This window comes from Nestor notabilis, unplaced genomic scaffold (assembly GCF_000696875.1).
Source record: "Nestor notabilis isolate BGI_N333 unplaced genomic scaffold, ASM69687v1 scaffold864, whole genome shotgun sequence".
NCBI classification, from domain to species: Eukaryota; Metazoa; Chordata; class Aves; order Psittaciformes; family Psittacidae; genus Nestor; species Nestor notabilis.
Genome location: NW_009925848.1, coordinates 122,973 through 144,900, shown reverse-complemented (window position 1 = coordinate 144,900; position 21,928 = coordinate 122,973). Strand labels below are relative to the sequence as shown.

The window sequence follows — 21,928 nt, the reverse complement described above, 5'->3', positions numbered from 1 at the left end:
TGAAAAACATCGTAATATACAAGCTCGGATGAGAAGATTGGTCAAAGCTGCTAAGAAAAGAAAAACAGAAAAAACACAGCAGCTCTTCTAGATTGTTTTCTGAATGGCTTGAAGCTTGATTTCCTACTTTAAGTTTACAGCACTAAAAGTCATCATCTTACTGACACATAAACCAATTATTTACTATACAGATGCCTAAGAATGAGAAATGCCAATTTAAGCCAAAGAGATATGCTTAAGGAAAAGCAAATGTTTTGCAGTACTCACCTTAGGCACCCAGTGGCATTGCGCAGCACCTGTGATGAATGGAGTTGTATTTTATGATCATCCTGGAGCGGCGAGTTTTCCCATCCAGAGTGAGGGATGATCACTGCATTGGTCAACACCGCAAGGGCATCCTGGATAATTGGCATTTTCAGTGCATCACAGGAGGATAGATTCCAGAGAACTCCTACAAAAAAAACCCCAAATAACTAATAATTAACATTTCTGTAAAAACATTGAATAATTTTCATTTAAAAAAAATACCAGCAAAACATTTCACAACATGGGCGTGCTTAATAAAACTGTTTCTGTCAAGAAAAAAATATCCCTACATTTTAAATGAGGCTGAATGATACCTGTGCACTTTTGCAGTGGAAGTATAACTTTGAATACATGAGTAATCACAGCAACATTAGAAATTTCTGAGACCTAAACCTAAAAAATGAGCAGCTGTTTATGATCTTGGCCTGTTTAGGCTGTGAACCAGACATGGAATGGAATATTACATATATTTTTTTAGGGGTTGGACTTCAGATTTCTGCCTTCTAAATGAAAATAATAAAAACAAATAGCAGAAAATAGGTCCTGATTTATGCTGTCACAGTGTTGATAGGTATCAACTAGAGAACAAAACCACAGCCCTGTGATCTTCAATTTAATGAAAGTAACTGTTCTAGGCTACTTGGTACTACAAGCAAAAAGACTTCCTCCACAACCCGATATAGTAGTATGGTATTATCCCAGCCTTCAACAGGTCATTTTTTATTTTGCAAATATTTTACTACACGAAGTTACAGAATACTGCTAGTTTTGCAAGAAACAACAAACTTAATTGTGCAACTCACAAGAAGATTTAGTGGAATTAAAACCAAACTCCTTCTGTTAAAATTCATGATGTGCTAGAGAAAAGGAAGAGCAATCAAAAGCCAAAGCTTTCTGAGCACAGCTGCAAGGATCAGGGCCACCGCTGATGTGCCACACAGCACACGAGACATTGTTAGGGGCAAAAGAGACCCTGTTTTTCATTCCCTTGCACATATTTGTATATTTTCTGGGAAAGCAAATTTGATTTTTGTGTTGTGCCAAAAGCCTGCTGCTGCTGAGCAGTAGTGCTGCCCCGGTGCTGCTCCCAGTGCTCTGAAAGCTGGAGGCCAATACACTGCTCTGAAGAAGCAGGGGCCTTTATTCTAGCCCAGTGTCCTCCCAAGAGTAGCTGGAATAGCAAGCCCACCTCTTCCTCCCCTCCCCTTGCCAACATACATCCTCTCCTCTAGAGCCCAACCCTGCTCCTTCCTACTTTTCCTGTACTGACAGTAGCCTGGGCACACACTAACCCTGAGTGGCAAATTTGAGTTTTGCTTTTATGGCTATCAAGTCCTGAACCAACACAGATAATCATAGAATAGTTAGGGCTGGAAACGACCTTAATATCATCTAGTTCCAACCCAAACTAGACCATGTCGACCAAGGCTCTGTCCAACCTGGCCTTGAACACTGCCAGGGATGGAGCATTATCATCATCATATACATGAGGTTACAAATATGAACACTATGAAAAAACAGAGTGAGTAGTGGTAGGAGGAAACTGCTAAAGACCTTGTGAACATTGACTCAGACATTTATAAATATAAGCAGCAAGAACACCACTTGCTCAAGGCTTTCTTCAGCATTCTGTGTTTCGAAGGAGAGGTGCAATTAACAGGCATGAACCTACATTTTTGGGTTTTCCTTTAAAATTAATTACCTCTATGGAGAGACTGTTTCAGTTATACAATTTCATGTTTTAATTATTTTATATGGCACTGTGTGCGAAGAGAGTTATGCAGTTTAATGTGAAAATTTTGTTCAGCATACTAATAAAAAACCCAAATCACCTTAAAATAATCTGTATGTGGTAAACAGGCAGAAACTGACACTTTAGCTACAGACAAAAAAAAAAAAAAAGGGCAGAAATAAGACTACTGTTCATATTTTCATTTAAGAATTGGTGCTTTAAAGGGAAAAAAATCTTAGAATTCTATCCTGAATGCCTTTATGAAAAACAATACAGTATTTAAAGGAATAAAGACCTTCATAAAGATATTTTTAATTGCTTTTCTATGACCTGTTCTTTGTAAGCTTTATTGACACATCTACTATTCCTGAAATATCTACTATTTTGGTGGTTTTAGTCAGTACAAACAACAATGTGGCTGTTTTGTTTTGCTTTTTTACATTTATCCAGACAGGTGTAACTGATGTGCCTGGTATAAAAGCAGAGAATCTGAATGCAAATCTTTTCCCCTTCAAGGTCTGATCTAGTTCTTAAGCAAGACAGTGTGTTGCTTCTTTGTGAAGAAGTCCCACTGTGGAAGTGAAGCAGAAAAGAGTGCTTTAATGGCAACAAAAGAGTATTTTGGGCTTCACGAACTAGTAATAAACTGGAAAAGCAGGAAAAAAACTACAAAAGAAGCAAACATAACAGCTCTGCCTAAAAAAAATACTTAAAATTGTGTCTGTCTACTCTATTTTCTGTTCACTCTAAGTTCTTGCTAATTAAAAGTAAACTCACATAAGCATCGTGATAAATTGGTATTCATCAACACTTGAGATGCCCAGAAATAGACTTTAGGCCTTTTTTCTCTGTTTAGACTCCACTTGACACTGCACATGAGCTTTTGTTCAATAAAATGCCATAGTAACAGGCGAGCTCCAAATCCAAATAAACCCATACACATTCACGGCTGAGCCAAAAAGTGGGGTCTGTTTTCATTAACTGAAAATTAAACCTTACCAGTAAGAGGATGAAGGGTTCACCAGATGAAATTAGCTGTTCTACCTTTTCCTAAAATGACTCTAAATCAAGCCAGGATCAAGCAAAACAGCACTGCCCAGTAAGCCTGCAACTGTCTTCAAAGTGTCTGCACCTACACAGTTTTAAGGAGTAAGATAATCTTTCACCCTAGAATGTTTTACCAGATTTTAAGCCTTTGAATACTACCAACCACATTAATGGAAACAACAATTTTATTCTGACAAGTTGTAATTTATTGTCACAAGTAGTGGAGTCTGCCACTTGCTGAGGCTGGCATTTTACGTGCTCCTTGTACCCTTCCCTAATTAAGGATTTGCAATTATGAAAGGGCACTGCCAATTCACTTCCCATTACTTTTGCTGAGCATGACCTGGAGCTAGATTTATGTGAGGTCTAGGAAGATGATCCATTGCCTTGTCTTTGTAAGGGAAAGTGATAAAAAAAATAAACCTTTTACCTGAGGCACATTCCACTATGGAGCTGCCTCTTCTCCACAAGACTCTGAACGTATTTTCCAAGCATGTACACATTAAGACTGTTGTAAGGATCTGGTCACTGAGATGATTTGACACCCTTACTCTGAAAGCCCTGACTGAATTGGGTTTGAGCACAATGAGCAAGTCCGGAATAGCCTCAGAGGTGCCTTGACTGCCCCCTAAATCATTTGTGTGTCATCAACTGCCCACAGGGAGGTAAGGGACAGGACCCAGCACGCCAGTGATTCATCACAAATAGTGGGACCCGACCTACTGTGTACATATTGGTGAAGAGCTGCTAATCCAACAAATCAGTAGTCCAGCTCAACAGTTTAGCATCCACAGACTGACTCTTGGGAGAGAAGGCAAATAAGGAACTCATCAGCAGAACAGTGTTGAATACCTCTTAATGAACTGTGCTCTTAGTATCTTACCTTCTCCTTGCTTTTGAGGCTGTGAGGCATTCAGAGTGGGCATTTTGTCTCCCCATCTGCTGATCACTTTAGGTTGTGTTGTGCAATCCCATTTTGAGTTGAAAACTAATGAGAAACTGGTACTGAAAGCACTCAGCTAGTTTGGGTTTATTTTTGGGTCTTTGTACCAGTCCTGCAGGTATGAGATGAAGGACTCTTAAGAGAAATCTACAGAAATGCTCACTATGGAGATCTTTCTGTACCATATTACTTCTGGAGTAGCTTATCAGAGGACATGCATCTACTACGTTCAACAGGTCATTTAATGCACTAAATGTAAATCTTTTCTAAGAAGGCCTTTCACTGATAACAACAATTGAATTTAAAAACTGGTTATAAATTTTGGAAAGGATTACACTCAACTTTTTCAGAGACATAACTACAGATACAGTTCATAAGGAAAACTACACACAGATCTCAGTGAAGGCAATTTAAGTTTATTGCCACTGGAAGAGGGAATTGAGAGAACAGAGAATCAGGAAAACTTCAATTTCTCTTTCTCTCAGCCGAAGTCCAGAAGATTGAAGACAAGACCAACCCTTTCTAAAGCACAGTCTGCGCCAATGAGGTGTTACTACTGCTTAGCGCATACAGATTACCCACTATGCTTTCAGCTTAGAAACAACATTCCTTTTTACATAAATGAATTTAAGCTATTGTAATAGATACTACATCACTTACCCTAAAGAAACAAAGCAAAATATTTAAAAAATTCAAAGTAACTCAATTTACTGGAGCAGTCTGAGCCAAAACCCCATCATCTCTCAATCAGGCTGGAGCTCAAACTCATCCTGATTAAACTCTACTCTGCATTATTTAGCCAGTGTTTTACTTAGAACTGGTACTCACACACGTGTATCTATAGTCAGATATAACTAAAGACCTGCTGAGCCACATGCTATCCTTATTCCATTCAAACTTAAGAAAATAAAGGTCATACACTTTGATGCAAAAAATATCACCCTAGCAAGAGAGCATGTGCTAAATCAGGAAAATCTAAACAATTACTCAGTGTATGATTTAATGCTACCTCAAATTATGACTTCTATATCTATAAACAAGCCTCTTAGAACAACTTAAGACTAAAAGTGTAAGCAGAAACCATGAAACTGGAAAAGTCAGCTTTTTCAAAAAGCACTGCGCCTGTCACGCTGCCATTATGTATTTTATTTTTCTTACTGTTCTGCAAAAGATGTACTTTGCCAAATAAGTTACAGGGTAAAAGGACTGTAAGTAAACAAATATTACTGGGAGAAACCAGACTGATTCTTTCCAATTTGGTATGTTTAAGTCAACCTTAAATTTATATGAAGATTTTGCTTATTCAGTATTGCTTGTAAAAATAAAAATCTAAGTGTCTTCCAACTCATTCAGGTTTTTCTTTTCCATCTTAATTTAATACTTTGGTTCTGGACTGATGCAGAATGCCATCTGGTAGTGCTGAGAGACTGCATGCCAGGAGGAGTGAAAATGAGTTGGTAGGCTTTTTCTTTGCTTTTATGCCGAAGGCACACAGGTACTATGGGGAGTTTCCCTTATGAACATGGCAATTAAGATTGACATCTCAGAGCCAAATACCATGCACAGAAGCCAAGTACAAGGGATCTTTTGCTGAAGTCCTTAGGAAAAACATCTTCTACCGCAAGCTCTCAAGTGCTGGAAAAGTCATTTGCTGGCTCTTACTGCAGTTTTGATGCTTGGGAGTCCCCTGTTATTATAACACTGCTCTGCAGAGCTGGATCTGCTCCCTGGCAGCAGGGTGCAGGCTCCCAATGTATTACAGCAGTTCTGTTGTAAAGATGCTGAATACCAACCACAGTGTTTCTTAATACAAAGTGCAATAAGACTTCACAACCAGCTCAGCCGTCAAGGTCAAGAATTGGTCTTGGTAAGAGACTTTCTGTAGGAAACAAACAGCTAATTTGAATTCTTATTTTAATGAACAATTCATACGTCTTAAGACAGCTCTTTAAACGCACACTGTAAAAATAAGTTTAAGATTGGCATACCAGAGGAGCATGCCAATTCTCTTGAAATAATTTTTCTTCTGGTTACTGAATGAATACCTCTGTGCAGCTTCCTGTAATTCTCTTATTCACATGCACAGAGAGGTTTTCTATCTGTGTATAAGATGACCCATGAAAAGAGGAAATTGAGAAAAGCTGGGTTGCAGTAAAAGTCATAAGCAGGCAGGAGTTTAAGAAACAGTGAGTGAAGCTGCAGCCAGACAATTTTTTCCCTTTGTAGCCACTCAGAGCAGTAGAAAGCAAAAACTTCCACAGAGAATAATTACACAGACTGATGTTGACTACATGTAAGTAGTCTACATATAACAGAAGAAATATAACCATTTCCTCTGAAAACCTAACTTTTTGTCAATTACTGCTCCTTTAATTCCAAAATTACATCTAAGACCTTACTAAAATAAAAAGGAGGGGCCAATTTTAATACTGCGTGCAAACAAATTCTGTCCAAATGCTATTGCATTAACTGGAAAACTCTGCATTTTTCTCTCACTGGACTGAATTTTGACCTAGCATTGCTTCCCTCTCTCTGCTGTACACTTTAAAATAATGTGTAACTGTGGAAGGGAAGAACTGCCAGCCAAGAATGTTAGACAGTTATTAGCTTTAATGTTAGACAGCAGAGGAATTACTAGAAGAGCTGATTCAATTACCGTGGAAAGACCAACGGTTCCTGCTTAACTTGTCTTCCTAACTGATGAAATCAAACTGGTCCCATGGAACACAGAAGCCAAACCAAAAGCAATTAATTCTAAGTGAGAGAAACACAGGAAAAAAACAGATCAACTGTTTTCAAACAAAATTTCATCCTAAGAAATGACTAATGGCAATCCCGTTCCCAATTAAATACTCTATTAGAAAACAAGGATATATATATATGAATGGAAATATTTTTTGTCAATTCTTACTCATGTATTTGAAGAATTTTTTCTAGCACCCAAAATCCAAACATATTTTTGGTAACAGACCCTAATACACAGGACGAAAATGTTCTACTTAAATCTGAACATCCAGTTACAGCTCTTAGTACCAAACTCCTTTCTCGCAAGAACCAATTAGGAAGTTAGTCCTATCTATAAGGTTGCAGTTACAGGCAAAATCGAAGGCTCAGTGTACAGTTGCCAAAAAAAAAAAAAAAAAAAAAAAAAAAAAAAAGAAATGAAGTGAAGAAGAAAGGAGGAAACGTTGATTTACCAAGCCAAACCTTAAAATTGTTGTCTAAGATAGAGACAGCACTGAAAATAAGATTGTTTGGAAGGGAAGATGGGAAGTTGGCCCCTGAACCTAGAAGTGAAAAAAAAAAAGCGGCCGCAGTAAAAAAAGTGATTTCATTACGACGTGAAAATGTTCCAGCAGATCTTGAAACTTTCATTTTGTAAATAAAAGAGTGAAGTATTCCAATTTTTTCTAAACAAAAACTTTTTTCAACATAAAATGTAAGTATTCTGTGTTGCAAATGGCAAACATTTCAAACTAGAGAGTGGTATTAAACTGCAAGTTTTGTAATAGTCCATCACTCGAGGCAGGGGCTTCAAAATTACTTGCCCAGCTAAGTTTTTCCAAAGGATTACTACTTGCTGAAAAAGTCCAATGCAGCTGTTATGTCAAGCCATATGCTGCAACAGATGTCCCCTATTTATCACTCCAGACTGCCTTGTTTGATGTTTCCTCTTAAACTTATAGTTGACCAAAGTAAAAAAAAAACAAAACCCCCAAAACAACAAAACCCCCAAAATCATTTATGTGGTGTATTAATAAGCAAGTTATGAAAACAGTTTCATTGCCATATGACTCAAGACAACTTGAATGAAATTTTCCATAGAAGATGCATCTCACTGATTGTACAAGGGAAAAAAAGTTATTTCCCTTTTAGATTCAGAAGTTTATGTGATCCATTCATGGGCACAATCCCAGTGGCAAGAAGAAAAAGAGAGCAAAAAGGGACCACTTTTGGTTTCGTGCTGGGACTGAGTGTGGTAAATTCAGGATAAGTGAGTGGGAATGTGGCTGGGAATCAGGGAGAAGGAAGGAGGCTGTGATGGCAAAATTGATGAAACCACTGCCAATCAGACCCCTAAGAGAGAGAAGGAAAGGGACTCCCCTGCCAGGGGCATCACACTGCTCCCAGAGAGAACTCTGCACCCTGGGGACTTGTCCTGGCTCTCCCCTGTTCACCTCCATGTAAACAGGCACTGCGAACCTGAGGAAGGTTTTGTATTGCTGTTGTACCAGTACATTCCTCTACCTACAGCAATTCTTTGAATGCAACACTTCACCCAATAAATCAGTGCCCCAGCATGTAGTTAAGAAAGCAGGGCAAAAGATTTTAGGAAGCGCCTCTTTTAAAGCCTCTCCTTATTTAACAGGGAGCAGCAGGACTTTTGAAGTAGTTAATCTGGTAATTCAGGAAAAGTTGAGAATGACTCTACATGAATACAATAAATTGTATCAGTGGTTTTTCACATTTGCAGAGCCAAAACAGTGACAGCATATTGAGAAAGGGGAAAAAGATTGTTTTATAATTAGACAGTAAATTGTAACAGATTTTGTATAAAATGATTCAGTTGAACTGTCAATATTGTTTGCGTAACTGTTATTTGATAAGACAGCATCATTTCTGAAGCAAAATTGCACAATTTATTGAATTACTTTCAGATTTGCCATTACATCTGAGCTATAAATAGGGTGTGTTTTGAATGGCTTTGGAATTTCTTGAAGATGTCATAGCCTACATATTGGAAATCAGTTTCCCAACAATTTAGGAGAGTAAGCTGTATGGTCTCTTTCCTTCCTGGTTTGCAAGGAAAATGGCAATGAAGATCTCGTGTCTCAGTAAGTGATTACAAAATGGGTTAATAGGAAGACTTTCTAAACTGCCAATTAATTCCTGCTCCTAATTTGTTTGGAAATCACTTCCGTATTTTTGGATATGATGACGTTTCCTGTGGGTGATGCTAAAATCTAAAATTCAAATTTTGCCAGACTGTAGAATCATGCTATAAGGTACAATGGTCTTCCTCTTACATGGCTGTCGCTTGTTACAACACATCCACTGACTGTGAAATGTCAGCTAATTAGTCTGGAGAAGTGCAAACAGATATTTAAAGTATTTTATAAAAAATATGTTGATGCAATAGTAATTTTCAAAGACTCTCTGTAAAACCTTAAAGTAACTGATTACCAGGGTGGTAATGCAGAGTAGCCCTGTAGCTCACTAACCATGCCATTGCCATTGCTAGTAACAGGACAGAGGGTTAGTGCTACCTCAGTGAGACCTCTGAAGTCGTGTTATTTGAAGTCGTGTTGGAGCACTTGGACCTTTACCTTGATTAACTCTAGCAACTGCTTCTGCAGACCAGGTAGCTTCATTTGTTTTGCTTTTGCTTAGCTTTGCATAATTGTGTGGCATAAGCTTAATTCTATCAAGGCAGCAGTAACAAGTTTTTCTGCATTCAACAAATCCTTGGTTTCCTTTCTTCCCCATAACAAGATCTTAAATGTAAGAGCAAGGAACCATAAACTACTGCAGCAAAAGTCTGAGCTGTGTTCTGAAATGCATGTTTTTATGGCAATCTGAGACTTGCAGGAGATTTGACAGTTTGGCATTTTAGATGAAATTCTCACTGCCTCAAAACTCAGGGCCGCGGTTGAAGAATACCTTACTTAACAGTATCCCAAGCAACTGGAGGGAGTCAAAGTATTATGTAACTTTTGGGAACTGAAAAGGCTATGTACTTGAAGAAAGAAATACTGAAGAAACTATAGTATGTGATTCTTCATTCAGCCTCTGGCTTCAATCCAGGGTAAAACAGCTAAGAATTTTCAGCACACAAATAGTTTTGTTCATGTTGAAAACAGCTGTTATTTAAAACACCTAATCAGAAGTAAGTAAGGACAAAAGATTTAATCAACTTCTAAAATTGATCATGCGAGGACATTGTACTTACAATTACATCCATTTAAAGAAAGAGTAGGAATGATTTATTAGAACTCGTACACTTCAAATCTCCACTTTGAATGAAAGGCATTCAAAACGAACAAGCAAATTTTAGTGCGTAAGCAGGCAGGTTTTAAAATTGTGAATCTTAGCCTAAATCTATTATTGAAAAACTAATAAAGATTAAAATTTGTAGGTCACCTGCCTCTGTGTTTGCTGAGTTCCTCGAAGCACATGTTTAAAGTTATTATAGATAATTTGTTATCTATCTGCAGAGGAGAAACTAAGCAAGAAATAAATTAATATCTTTTCTTGCCAAAATCAAAACAAGCACTTCTGAAAGCTGTGTTTTGTGCTAGCAGTTATCTATCTCCACACTTAACCTTCCTAATTTTCTTGACTTGACAGGACATAATGATTGGATGTTGGGGGAGGAAGATAAGCTAATTCACAGAGCTGCATCTGAAGAGACATTTGTATGCTTTTTGCATTTATTCCATGTCTCCATTTTCTTAAACTACAGAGAGTTACGAGCCCCAAATTATGTTTGGCAGTCTTATTTTCTCAGCTAAGCATATACTGAAGCAAATTTACGTCAGCCTTGTAGCAGCAGTATTAGCATGGTTATGCCATCATGACAATTTCAGCACATAGATGGCTTTTCACCTTGTCTGCTTGAAAACTTTATGATATTCAGGATCCATATCTGAACCTAAAACATTTTATATCTTTATAAGCTAATTTTCAGTTAGTGTAATGCTGAAATCCTCTCTTTGGTTCTAAAAGTAACCTTCTGCACACATTTAAATTCTTACCTATCTTTTTACACTACATACCAAAGCTGCCAATAAATCAGGCCTTTCATTGGCCAGGCTTCCTTACACTTGCATTGTCTCATGACAAAATTTGAACACAATTAAAAAATGGGATACTTAATATGCTCAAAACTAGAATGACATCTGAGAGAAATCTGCAAAAACCAACCAACCAACCAACCAACCAAAAAGCCAAAAAAACCAAAAAACCAAAACCAAAAGGGTACTTTAAGATATTAGATCTTAAAAAGGTATTTTAAGAATTAAACCAAGGTGAAATACTGTAAGAATGCAACTCACGGAAGAGTTTGATTCTTGTTTACTTAGGTCTGTGGGAGTGTCACCTCAGTGTGGGATAAAACAGCCTTTACTCAATTTCAAATCAAATTTCCAAAGAGCAATAGGGTTACAAAGAGTTACCACCTCTAAATGAATGTTTGTATCACAATACAATTTCACATCTGTGTTTACACACTCCAGTAACTAAGCTAATGTCAAGGGCACTTTTGCAGAAAATTATTAAATTGATAAACTGCTTCAAGATCCTAAGTACTAAATAGTCAGCCCGTTGCCATAATATTGTTAAATATGATTTACTATACAAGAAATCACAAGTGTAATATCTTACAAAGTCCAATTAGAAAATAACATCACAAATAGCAAACAACAGCAGGCATGTGAGTTTGATTTGGGAACCCCCAACAGAAGAATCACTATTGTACAGAAGTTAAAAACTCTTAAGAACTGGCCAAAATTACCTAAAAACCCCACATAAAATCATAATTAATATTCCACTGAAGAAAGCCAAAAGGGCCATTTAAAGAGAGTGCTCCCTTAAACCTGCTTTACACATCACTGCAGGCTCACAAACTTGCAATTACACTGATTAGCAAAGACACACGCAAGGCTCAAAGGGACCTTCTGGAGCTTCTTGACCAACCTGCCAACAATTTATGCACATACTAATGAGTAGTATGCAATCAAAACAGAGTTTAAATTGCAGTGGTTACTTCAAATCAGATAGATACGAGGAGCACAACACATAACTGCTTTCAGTAACACTGACAGACTATCAATAAGGTTATAAATACCACATTATAAATACGTGGCATTTATTAAACTGAACAGAAATATATATATAACAACTACATAATAACATTGCATAACATGAGGTGACAACAGAGGACCAGCCAAGCCAAAACACAAACTAGCCACAGCTGAAATTAAAGACAACACTAATGAATATTGGAATTCCAAATCTGGGAAGTAAATGAAATTTTCTTTCCTGTATGACCTGAGAATGGGCCAAGTACACTTGGACAACGAGTGCTTCTTTAAAAGGAACATTATGTACAAAATAGCTTACAATTTCTTGCAGGAATGGAATATATTCTTTTTGAGTCAGTGAATAAATACGTGAACAAAATACATAAAGTCTATGTCTACCTACCTACATTCAGTATATGTACATAGTGTTAGATAGTTTATGTTTGGGTTTGGTTTTTTTCTGTTTTGTAAATGTCATGATTTCAGTAGTTTATATATTTTCAGTAGACAATAGTTAAATCTCCGACACCTTAACATCAACCAAAAAAGGCAGCAGGCTGGCTGCCAGCATGGGAAAAATCAATTTCCCCTGTCATTATTTATATCTGTATTTCCTTATCATCATGTGCTTTCTAAAAGTGGATTATCCACTTTTACCTTTCAATCAAATACGGTATATAGTTTGAAAACAGGTGATAGAGTCATATAAGGGGCATCTTCAAACGGAGTTGTTTCTAATTCAGCTAGCTTTTTGTTTACAGGCAGAAGCTGTGTTTCTAGTTGTGATGGATTCTGTTTGTCAAAATGAGAAGAGCAGCAGTTTAAAACATTTTGTCTGAGACAGGTACACAGTTACCAGAAAGAGCTGAAGGAACAAAAAGCAAGTGTAGGTTGAATCTAGAAACAGCTGCTTGACCTCTACCTTCTCCATCAGGCACCAATGGGATTCCTGTGTTATCCTTGCTAACACTTCACATTTTTCATGTCATTTATTTTTCCTGACAGCAAAACAAACAGAAAGAAAGCTAAAATAGAATTTTGTGGAAGGGTTCATAATTAACTCGGGAAAGGCAAGAGAATCAGAAATCAGCCACTCATTGTCATTATTAACAAGTGAAAACATTTTTTTCTACCATCTGCAGGATCTGTGCTAATTTTGTACTGTGCTCTCATCTATTTATATTTATTAGAAAAGTGTTAACATTTAATTATTTTAAAATAGAAGGCTTTTATTTTTTCCCATTAACAGGAGCTACTGTGGGAACTAGTAGCACAGCGCTGGGGCAAAAAGATGGCTAAATTAAGTACAGTGCATCCAACTTATACGAATTTATTTTCATTTACAGACCTACATAAAACAAGATATTGTAATTCAGGTTCTCCTAGAGTTTCTGGAAATTACCAGAGGATGTAGGCCACACTGAAATCTCTATTTCTATCAGAGTATTTAATTTCTACATAAATGTATATATTTACTGGTATACTTCAGTTTATCCAGGTTCCTGTAATAGACAACAGTGACTATGGAAGTGTTTCTGGAAGAATATCTTTCAGTATCTTAGGAATTATTTCCTGGACATTAACTCAATTTGATTTCCTAACAGCCAGGCAGCACACTTCCCTGGTGGCTTCTACATGGGAGCCTGCTCCAAAACCATTTGCTCCACATAAAGCCTTCAATTTGTCAGTCTGCAATAAGGTTCAGTTTGCACAATCCAAATTTTGAGCATGGTAAGCTTTCCCAGTATTAGCCTGAGACTTCTGCTACCGAAAAGGAGAAACACTGAGATAAAGGAAGAAATGAAAAACTCAGTTTTGGAGAGATTATGGCAAAAAGAAATCCCTGGAAAAGCGGAAAAGCCACAAATAGCACCAAAGGCAATCCTGACAAGCAAGGAGCTATCAGGATAGAAAGCAGGTTTAAATATCCTTCCAAAACCCAGTCTTCAGATAGCTGGAAATCAAAATTGTAATCTCCTTAGAGAGAAGCAACGAGAAGGAAGAAAATGTGCATGTTTGAGGAACGAACTAACTAATATAACTTTCAACTCTGGCGAGCGTGTGCTTCATGGTACTTGGAGCAGGCAATGAATGCTTCACTGCTGTTCAGACACACTGAGCTGCTAAAAACCTCTCCTGCCCGTATTTCCTCCCTTGCAGCTGAGTGGCTACTCAGAGTGATTCACAGCTTCATTTTGCCAGATTTCTGGACAGTTTATCTGGACTTGATAGGCTCAGTTCCTGATCTGTACAACCAAGATACTGACACTTCCCCACCTAAGAGAAGCACTCTGAGAACAAATGATGAAGAAGTATTTAGTGGCAGTGATGACAGAGCTTGTATGAATTCCTAAGGCAGGAACTTCATGACCTCTCTAAAAATAACAAATAAGAACAGATTTTTATGTAGACACAATGAACATGAGATGGAAAGGCTCAAAGTATTATGTCTACTCCTAAACCACACACTGGCTATTATTTTCTCTGTACTTCCTTCAGGCTCTGGTGACACTAGTGAAATAACTACCTTTCTGCCACCTCAACTCATGAAGGCTGAAGGGAACTTTTATTTTCCCTTGTGCCCACCACCAAGTCAAACTTCCTCCTTACTGAGGCAGCTGCTGCAGGAGCTATCTTTCCTTCCCCAGAAAGTACAGAGGAAAGGAATTTAACTGGGCTAGCTGTCACGCTGCAACACTTCACAAAAAAGCAAATGAGAGCTGATTCAGATATGCAATTCCAGCCTGTTTCCTATGTGATGCAAGATGAGAGGTGCAGCTATGAGCTGTGCTTTAGAAAAGAGCTCTGCAGAGCACTACCACAACCAGGTTTGCGAGGGTCAGTGATATGCATTCTGAAAGGAACAAACTCGATTCAGGGCAAGCACTGGCCTCCATGGATGTAGTGGCTATTAAAAACAAAAAAACAATACAAAACCAGGTCCAGGAATATAATCTTGAAATATCATTGAGTTTGATTCCATTCCTCAGGGTCACCATCTTGGTCTGCTCCCCTTTCACAGGTGTCCAGCACTCCTGATGCTCACCATCCTCAGGAGCTGCATCTATCTGTACAAAGGTTGGCTACTGCCTATCACTGGTCAGAACCTACTGTTCTTGGTAGTAACAGTTTATGGGCATGCTAGGACACACATCCTTTCTTTAGGTGGGAATTCGGGAAAATTTAAGAACATACTGTGCAATGGAAGGAATGTAAACTGTAGCCTGGTAGCTTTTCTTCAAATGACCTAATGACATTAGGTGTTCTGTCTATAGATACTACGGGAAGTGCCACTGCAACTGCTGAGGTGTACTGCTGATGTTCATTAGCAGTTTGCCACCTACTACTCAGAATAAATAGGCAGAATGTTCCCTGAAGCCAGGACACAGGCAAAATAATCAAAAGACAAACAAGTATGTTGAATCTGAAGCGGTGGTTACACTTTATTTGATGTCAGTAATTTTGTCACTCTGCAGGAAGCACCATCCGAGCTCGTGTAACCCAGTATCCCTGGCCCATTAATCCTACCTAACAAGTATGAAGTGATGGGTGTTGTAACTAAGTAACAAAATTAAATATAAAAGTCTACATTTAATAAGCACCATGCAGTTTATTCAGACACCCTAAAGGAAGGAATCTGGAGTCAACCAAAGGACATAATCTTATCAATTGTATCCTAAATGAGGCCTGACCTGTAAGGGTAAATAATTTCTGCAGAAGCATAGATGATAATGCATACTCTAATGCTTTTATGACCGAAAGAAGAACTTTTCTTGCATATTTTAGTAGGAAAATCATAATGGAAATACAGGCATTGTAAAATAGGAAAATGAAAAGATCTTACGATTTTATATTTGTAGCATTAATCACCACACTGATATTAGCAATCGAACAGGATGAAATCACAAAGTGAAAAAAAACCCCAAACCAAACCAACTATCTAACTTCTGTTTTTCATTTTAAAATAGGGTAACTTGGGAGCAAGGGTTAAAAATCTCCAGACATTTCAGACCGGTGCTGTTTGACAGTATTTCTGTATTTCTGAAAACTAAACAAACCAAACCACTCCACCTTGAATTTCTGAAGGGAGAAAGTTCAAACAATCTTAGAAAGATCAGATCTTCTTCTACGAAGAAAAGAAACGGACTCTACCACTACCTGCATACCCTGTGTCTAACAGACATTACATAGTATACTACCAAGTTTCAGAAAAAAGCTTTAAGAAGATGACATTGTCCATCTCACCAACATGCGTTTTCCATTTTCCTATCAGAACCATGAGAAAGGAAAACAAAACCCCCCAAATCCTCCTTGTCACTATACAGGATATAAAAGAAATGAGTAACAGCTTCTAAGAAAATTCAGTAAAATACAACTTCTGCATGTGCAGTCCTATGCCAGACAGGAGGGAGAACAGAGAGCGAGCAGAGGATTCCCACCATGATATATCTGTGTACAGAGCACATCTCCCACAAGAGCATTCATGGCTAACAAGGACAAAGTGACCAGCAACCATAAGCATAAACAATGCCTACATCTGTAAACTGCCTGCATAAAGTTGAATAAAGCTATTCATACATTATATATCCAAAGGGCTTGAAAGTGTTTTGTTACAAAAACGATGATGATAGAATAAAGAGTTACTGATGGAGCAACTGACATGCAGCACAGAACTCTGCCTATACAGAGCTTGAAAAAAATATATTGAAAAATTCAAACCTGTGACCAGTTCTCTGATTTCCAAATCTGTAGTCTTGCGGAGTAACCGTACTAATGCTGGGATACCACCACAGTTTTTCAGAGCGATTTTGTTGTCATCATTTGCCTTCCCATATACCAAGTTTCTCAAAGCTCCACAGGCACTACGGTGGACTTCTGTCATCCGATGGTCCAATAGGTCCACCAGTAATTGTATTCCGCCTTGTCTTCTTATCTGAAACAGGCCAAAGTGGTAATCATAAAATTAAGGAACAAACAGTGGTATTATATATGCTATCTAACGTAATTAAGCTGTGGTTTGTGCAGGCTATGCATCATCAAAGGTATACTGGTAGTCCTGCAAAGCTACTACATTACAGTGCTTTGATTCCTTGTATTATTTTTTTCAGTGGCAACATAACTACAATGACAAACCTGAACCTCTGTAAAAGCAGCCAAAAGTTAGTCAAGAGTGTTGGTTCATTAAGGTTTCTCATGGTTCAGCAAGGTTTACGCTGTCAAGAGCTTCTCCTGTGTTAGAGAAACATCATCTGCTTCAGAGTGTAACACATCACAGGCTAGAGGAAAGACCACAAGACTACGGCAAACAAAGAAAAGCACTTAATGTAATAAAGTTTTTAGGAGTCCTTCCTTTTAGATTTAATTCCCGGGCATGTGAGCAGCTACTGTAGTCTCTGTAAGGATTTTATATCAACAAAATTAGGAAAAATAAAGATGAAAGAAAAAGGAGGAAGTCTGCAGAAACATAAAGACAAGGATGATAGATACATCACAGAAAGCTTGTTCTATCACGATTGAAGGAGACCTGTAAGTGAGGCAGGAACAGAAGTCTTATTCATTCTTAAGGTGGACTACAAAATAAATTTCTAATGCAGTATTTTACATAAAATATCATTGTAGAAAAAGCGCAAAAGTCTTTGAGACATATGATCAAGAAGATCAAGAATACTAAGAACAATTGATTATAAAATCTGTTTGCAACAAACCCATCTTTGTTGTTTTCTGGCACTATCTGCACCTCAAACAGTAACCAGTCTTGGATCTCATTTCAAGTAACCGGACTGATTCGTAATAATACAAAGAGTACAATGTTTTAGCTTCAAGTAATTTATATAGACGTTTCCGTCACAAAGTTTTTCCATGTGTATTGTTGGCTAAGGCGCAAAGCAAGCCCGACACTTCATCTGACCATTTTACCACCTCTAGTAATATTTTGCCTAGGACAGTAAAACAGAGACAATTAGAGAATGTTTTCAAAACTGCAGGGAAAGGTGAAACATTAAATTTAAAGTGAAAGTTTATGATTTGTGAAGTAGTTGTGTTGGGTCACAACAACCCCATGCAACACTACATGCCAGGGGAAGAGTTGCTGGAAAGCTGTTCAATGGAAAAGGACCAGGGGATGCTGACTGACAGCTGCTGAACATAAGCCAGCTTATGCCCAGGCAGCCAAGAAGGCCAACAGCATCCTGGCCTGTATCAGCAATAGTGTGTCCAGCAGGACCAGGGCAGTGATCATCCCCCTGTACTCAACACTGGTGAGGCTGCACCTCGAATCCTGTGTTCAGTTCTGGGCCCCTCACTAGAAGAAAGACATTGAGGTGCTGGAGTGGGTCCAGAGAAGGGCAATGAAGCTGGCAAAGGGTCTGGAGCACAAGACTGATGAGGAACAGCTAAAGGAACTGGGGTTATTTAGTCTGGAGGAAAGGAGGCTGAGAGGAGACATTGCTCTCTACAACTACCTGAAAGGAGGTTGTAGCGAGATTGGTTGGTCTGTTTTCTGAGGTACCTAGTGATAGGATGACAAAAAATGGCCTCCTGTTGTACCAGAGGAGGTTTAGATTGGATATGAGGAAAAATGTCTTCACCAGAAGGGCTATCAAGCACTGAAACAGGCTGCTGAGGGAAGTGGTGGAGTCGCCATTCCTGGAGGTATTTAAAAGACGTGTAGGTGTGGTGCTTAGGAACATGGTTTAGTGGTGGACTTGGCAGTGCTGGGTTAATGGTTGTACTTGATGATCTTAAAGGTTTTTCCAACCTAAATGATGTTATGATTCACTGCAAATAAAGACTGGAAAATGATTCAGCCTTCGAGGTTCCAAAATTGAGCTATCAAAATTACTCACTGATTAAACAGAAGTTCTCTCTTTCTTCTACAGGCTTGTCTGGCATATTCATGTTTTCGAAATAACAGCAAAAACTCAGTAATAGAGCCATTCTGTAGTTAAAAAGTGTATATACTGAGATGTTACAGTATTAAATTAAAATGCTTTAATGTCTATACAGTTACAACACAGCTTTGGGCTAAGTGCCAAATTCACAGTGTTTAAAGATAAATTAAGATATTCTCCCCTCAATAGGCATCGGTATCAGTATATTATGTAGAACATTCTGAGCAATATGCAGGTGTAGAAGACTACAGTGGCCAGCTACATGGAGAGTGAAGATGTGAATGAACATTTGTAGAACATATCAGCTTCAGGCAGAAAAGTTCATTAATCTTTTTGAGAGTCTATGCTTCTGCTGCTCAGAGAAACTGTGATATCTTTCAGTTTCAAAACCAGAAAAAGAGATCAAAAGGTGTTGCAATACATCTCACTGGTCAAAACTCTACCCATGTGAACAGGATGACTTGCAATGAAATCATTTGCTCCTTTCTGAGCCAGGAAAAATTTACTAAGTTTATGAAGGGAAGAGGTAGGTGTATGTAAGGCTTGTTTGTTTGCTTGTTTTTACAATCTATCACCATTTAATCTTCAGATTATCCTACTAACCAGATTTTCAAAAGCAAGCATAGTACATGAAGAACCACCTACATGACAAAACGGACGACATTTACTGAATCAGACTAGAAACAAAAATTCATGCATCAGTTCTAAAAAAGGTGAATCAGTTCTACAAAAGGCTTCACACTTCAACCTCTGAAAAGAAATGAGATCTGATAGAAGAAAGAATATAGTTAAAAAATACACAAGTTGTTCTGCTGTGATGAGTAATATCAGGAACGACAGAATGAAAACATGTCTGCTGATCTTTATGAATTATATTTTTAAAGCACAATACGCTGAATGAATATTTTAATTGCTACACTGCTAAAAAATATTAAGAATGAGAAACAGTATTAACTTTGTAGCAAAAATCGTTATGTGTTCTACAGTTCATCTGAAGGCTGTTCAGAGGCATGCATCTGCTGTTTTTCCCCCTCTCCCTCTCAGACACAGGCAACTGGCATTTCAGTGGACGCACTCAGGTGATAAGTCTTCCTATCGCCTGCTCATTTCTAAGGGAAAATGTGTGCTTCTGCCACATTCAGCTGGCATTCTGAGCTGCACATTCCCTTTCAGTCATGCTATCTGACAGCACACCAGCATGCAGCTTGTGCAGCAACTCCTCTCCCAGGAGCCTGAAGTCAGCAGCAGACTGAAGGGATTCAAAGATACTTTCTTAAAAGCAAAGTCATTAAATACTCATCTAAAATGCACTTCTGTCTGAAAAAAAGATGAGTAATGTAACGGAAATGAAACGGCTGTTACATAACACTCTACCTAACTTGACAAAATTTCTTTAATTCTACTGAAGATTGAACCTATTCTTACCCGGGAAATACAGGACTTATTTTGCAAGCTTTCTTTGAATTTCCAAGCTCAGTCACTTGGCAAAATAGCTGCGTCATGCAGGCAGAGATGAAGCAGATTCTTCATAACTGGAGCTCAGTTTCTGATGCTTTCTTTATCTGGACTACTGCCTGGCTTTTTTACTTTTCCAATAGCATATTATTGACCATAAGTCTGACCCCATCTTTGCGTTTCCATCACATATCTAGCTGTTTAATACTATATACTCCAGCAGATTTAACTATGCCTGACAAATCGTGAAACTCTGATGGATGTTACCAGATTCTACTTACATGAAATTATTTGTTCAAGTCCTTTATGGAGTTAAGAGCTGCAGTCGGGAGGAAAATTCTGATCTAGTGAGTCTCTTGGGGCAGATCTCAGATGAGCTAAGTTGTCACAGCTCCAGTGAGTTCAGCAGTGCTACTGCCAAACATCTTTGGGATGGGTGGATAAGCAGCAATTTGCTCCAGTGGGGCATCAAATCCACTCCCCAAAGGACATTCGATTGATATTTCTGTCTCTCTCCTGACTTTATATGAAGAGAGCATTCTTTAAAATAATATTTATTGACACCTTGGTAGCTGCTGCCTAAGAGACAAAGAAAATAGAATACGCTGGAGTCTACTTGCCTACTACAACCATATAAACAGCATAGTTGTCAGAAGATTCAGGAGACCAACTCCGATCTCACACAGACTAATCCCAGAGTAGCCACTCCTGAAGTAAAAAGAATGACCTTCAACTCTGCAGCACAACTGAGTTCACCCAGTCATATCATAAAGTTCATTTTTCCTGTCTTGAATATACTGTCCCTTTTTTACACTGTCTTCTCTCAAACCAAACAAGAAAAAGAGGACCAGACTAGAAGCGTTAGAAATGCTGGGTGAATCTGTGCTGTGGTGTTTGTCATGACTCTTTTAATCCATGGACAGTGTTAATTTCTAAATGTTTTTTTCCTCACTAGAAATATTTTGTGTACACCTTTGGAAGATGCTGTTGGATAGGTGTTAAATAAATGAAACAGGCTGTGTTCTTTCACACATGGCATTATGGAGTGCATGGCATATCCCATCAGGACCAGGAATCCCCGCACACGTAAGCCTGAACTCTTTCTGTTGAGCTTTCCTAATAAATAAGGAATCTATGCTGTGTAGTGTAAACCCACACCAATCAAAAGTAAAAACTGATAGAATGAAGATTACATGAATTTTGACACAAAACAATTTCTACGGAAGAATGCACAGAGCTGCTTTCATCTGATGGGTCATATGTTTTCTTTTCCTAGGAAATTTATAAACTTTCCTTTAATAGTTGGCCCTCCACCACTAATGTTACTTTCTACTTGCTGGTCAGAAGCGCTTGCTCTGGTCAAGTCCCATGATGTCACGACACAGACATGACAGGAAAAGGTGACAGACTCTCTGGTCCACAGATCAGTAAAAGCGCACTCACATCAGCTTGATACCAGAGTCTTTTCCTTTGGCATTGTATGAAGTTTGGTTTTGCATTGCATCTGAAAACATTTTTGTATCTGCACTACACAGATACAAGGTGAATTTAGACTTGCAAAAAGGTTCAGACCAGTGCTAGAGGCAGTGGAGATGTTAACTATGTTCCTAATAAGGAGAGCCCGGATGTCTCATGCGAAGAGCCTTTGAGAAATGTAATTTATCAGTTTCAAGGCTGACCTTTGATTCAGTGGTGTTTACCACAACAGATTTTCCATGACAATGGAATGTTAGATATTTAATTTACCAGGAGT

At 38.2% G+C, this 21,928-nt stretch overlaps 1 protein-coding gene across 1 annotated transcript in view; it reads right to left on the bottom strand.

Moving 5' to 3' along the window:
• Positions 1-263: 263 nt before the first annotated feature.
• LOC104404710 (catenin delta-2-like) overlaps positions 264-21,928 on the bottom strand; it is a 123,684-nt gene continuing 102,019 nt past the window's right edge. The window contains exons 4-5 of the mRNA XM_010013222.1: positions 16,550-16,763; positions 264-451 (exon numbers count right to left, since the gene is read on the bottom strand). Coding sequence (XP_010011524.1) covers positions 264-451; positions 16,550-16,763 — 402 coding nt within the window. The remainder of the gene's footprint in view (positions 452-16,549; positions 16,764-21,928) is intronic.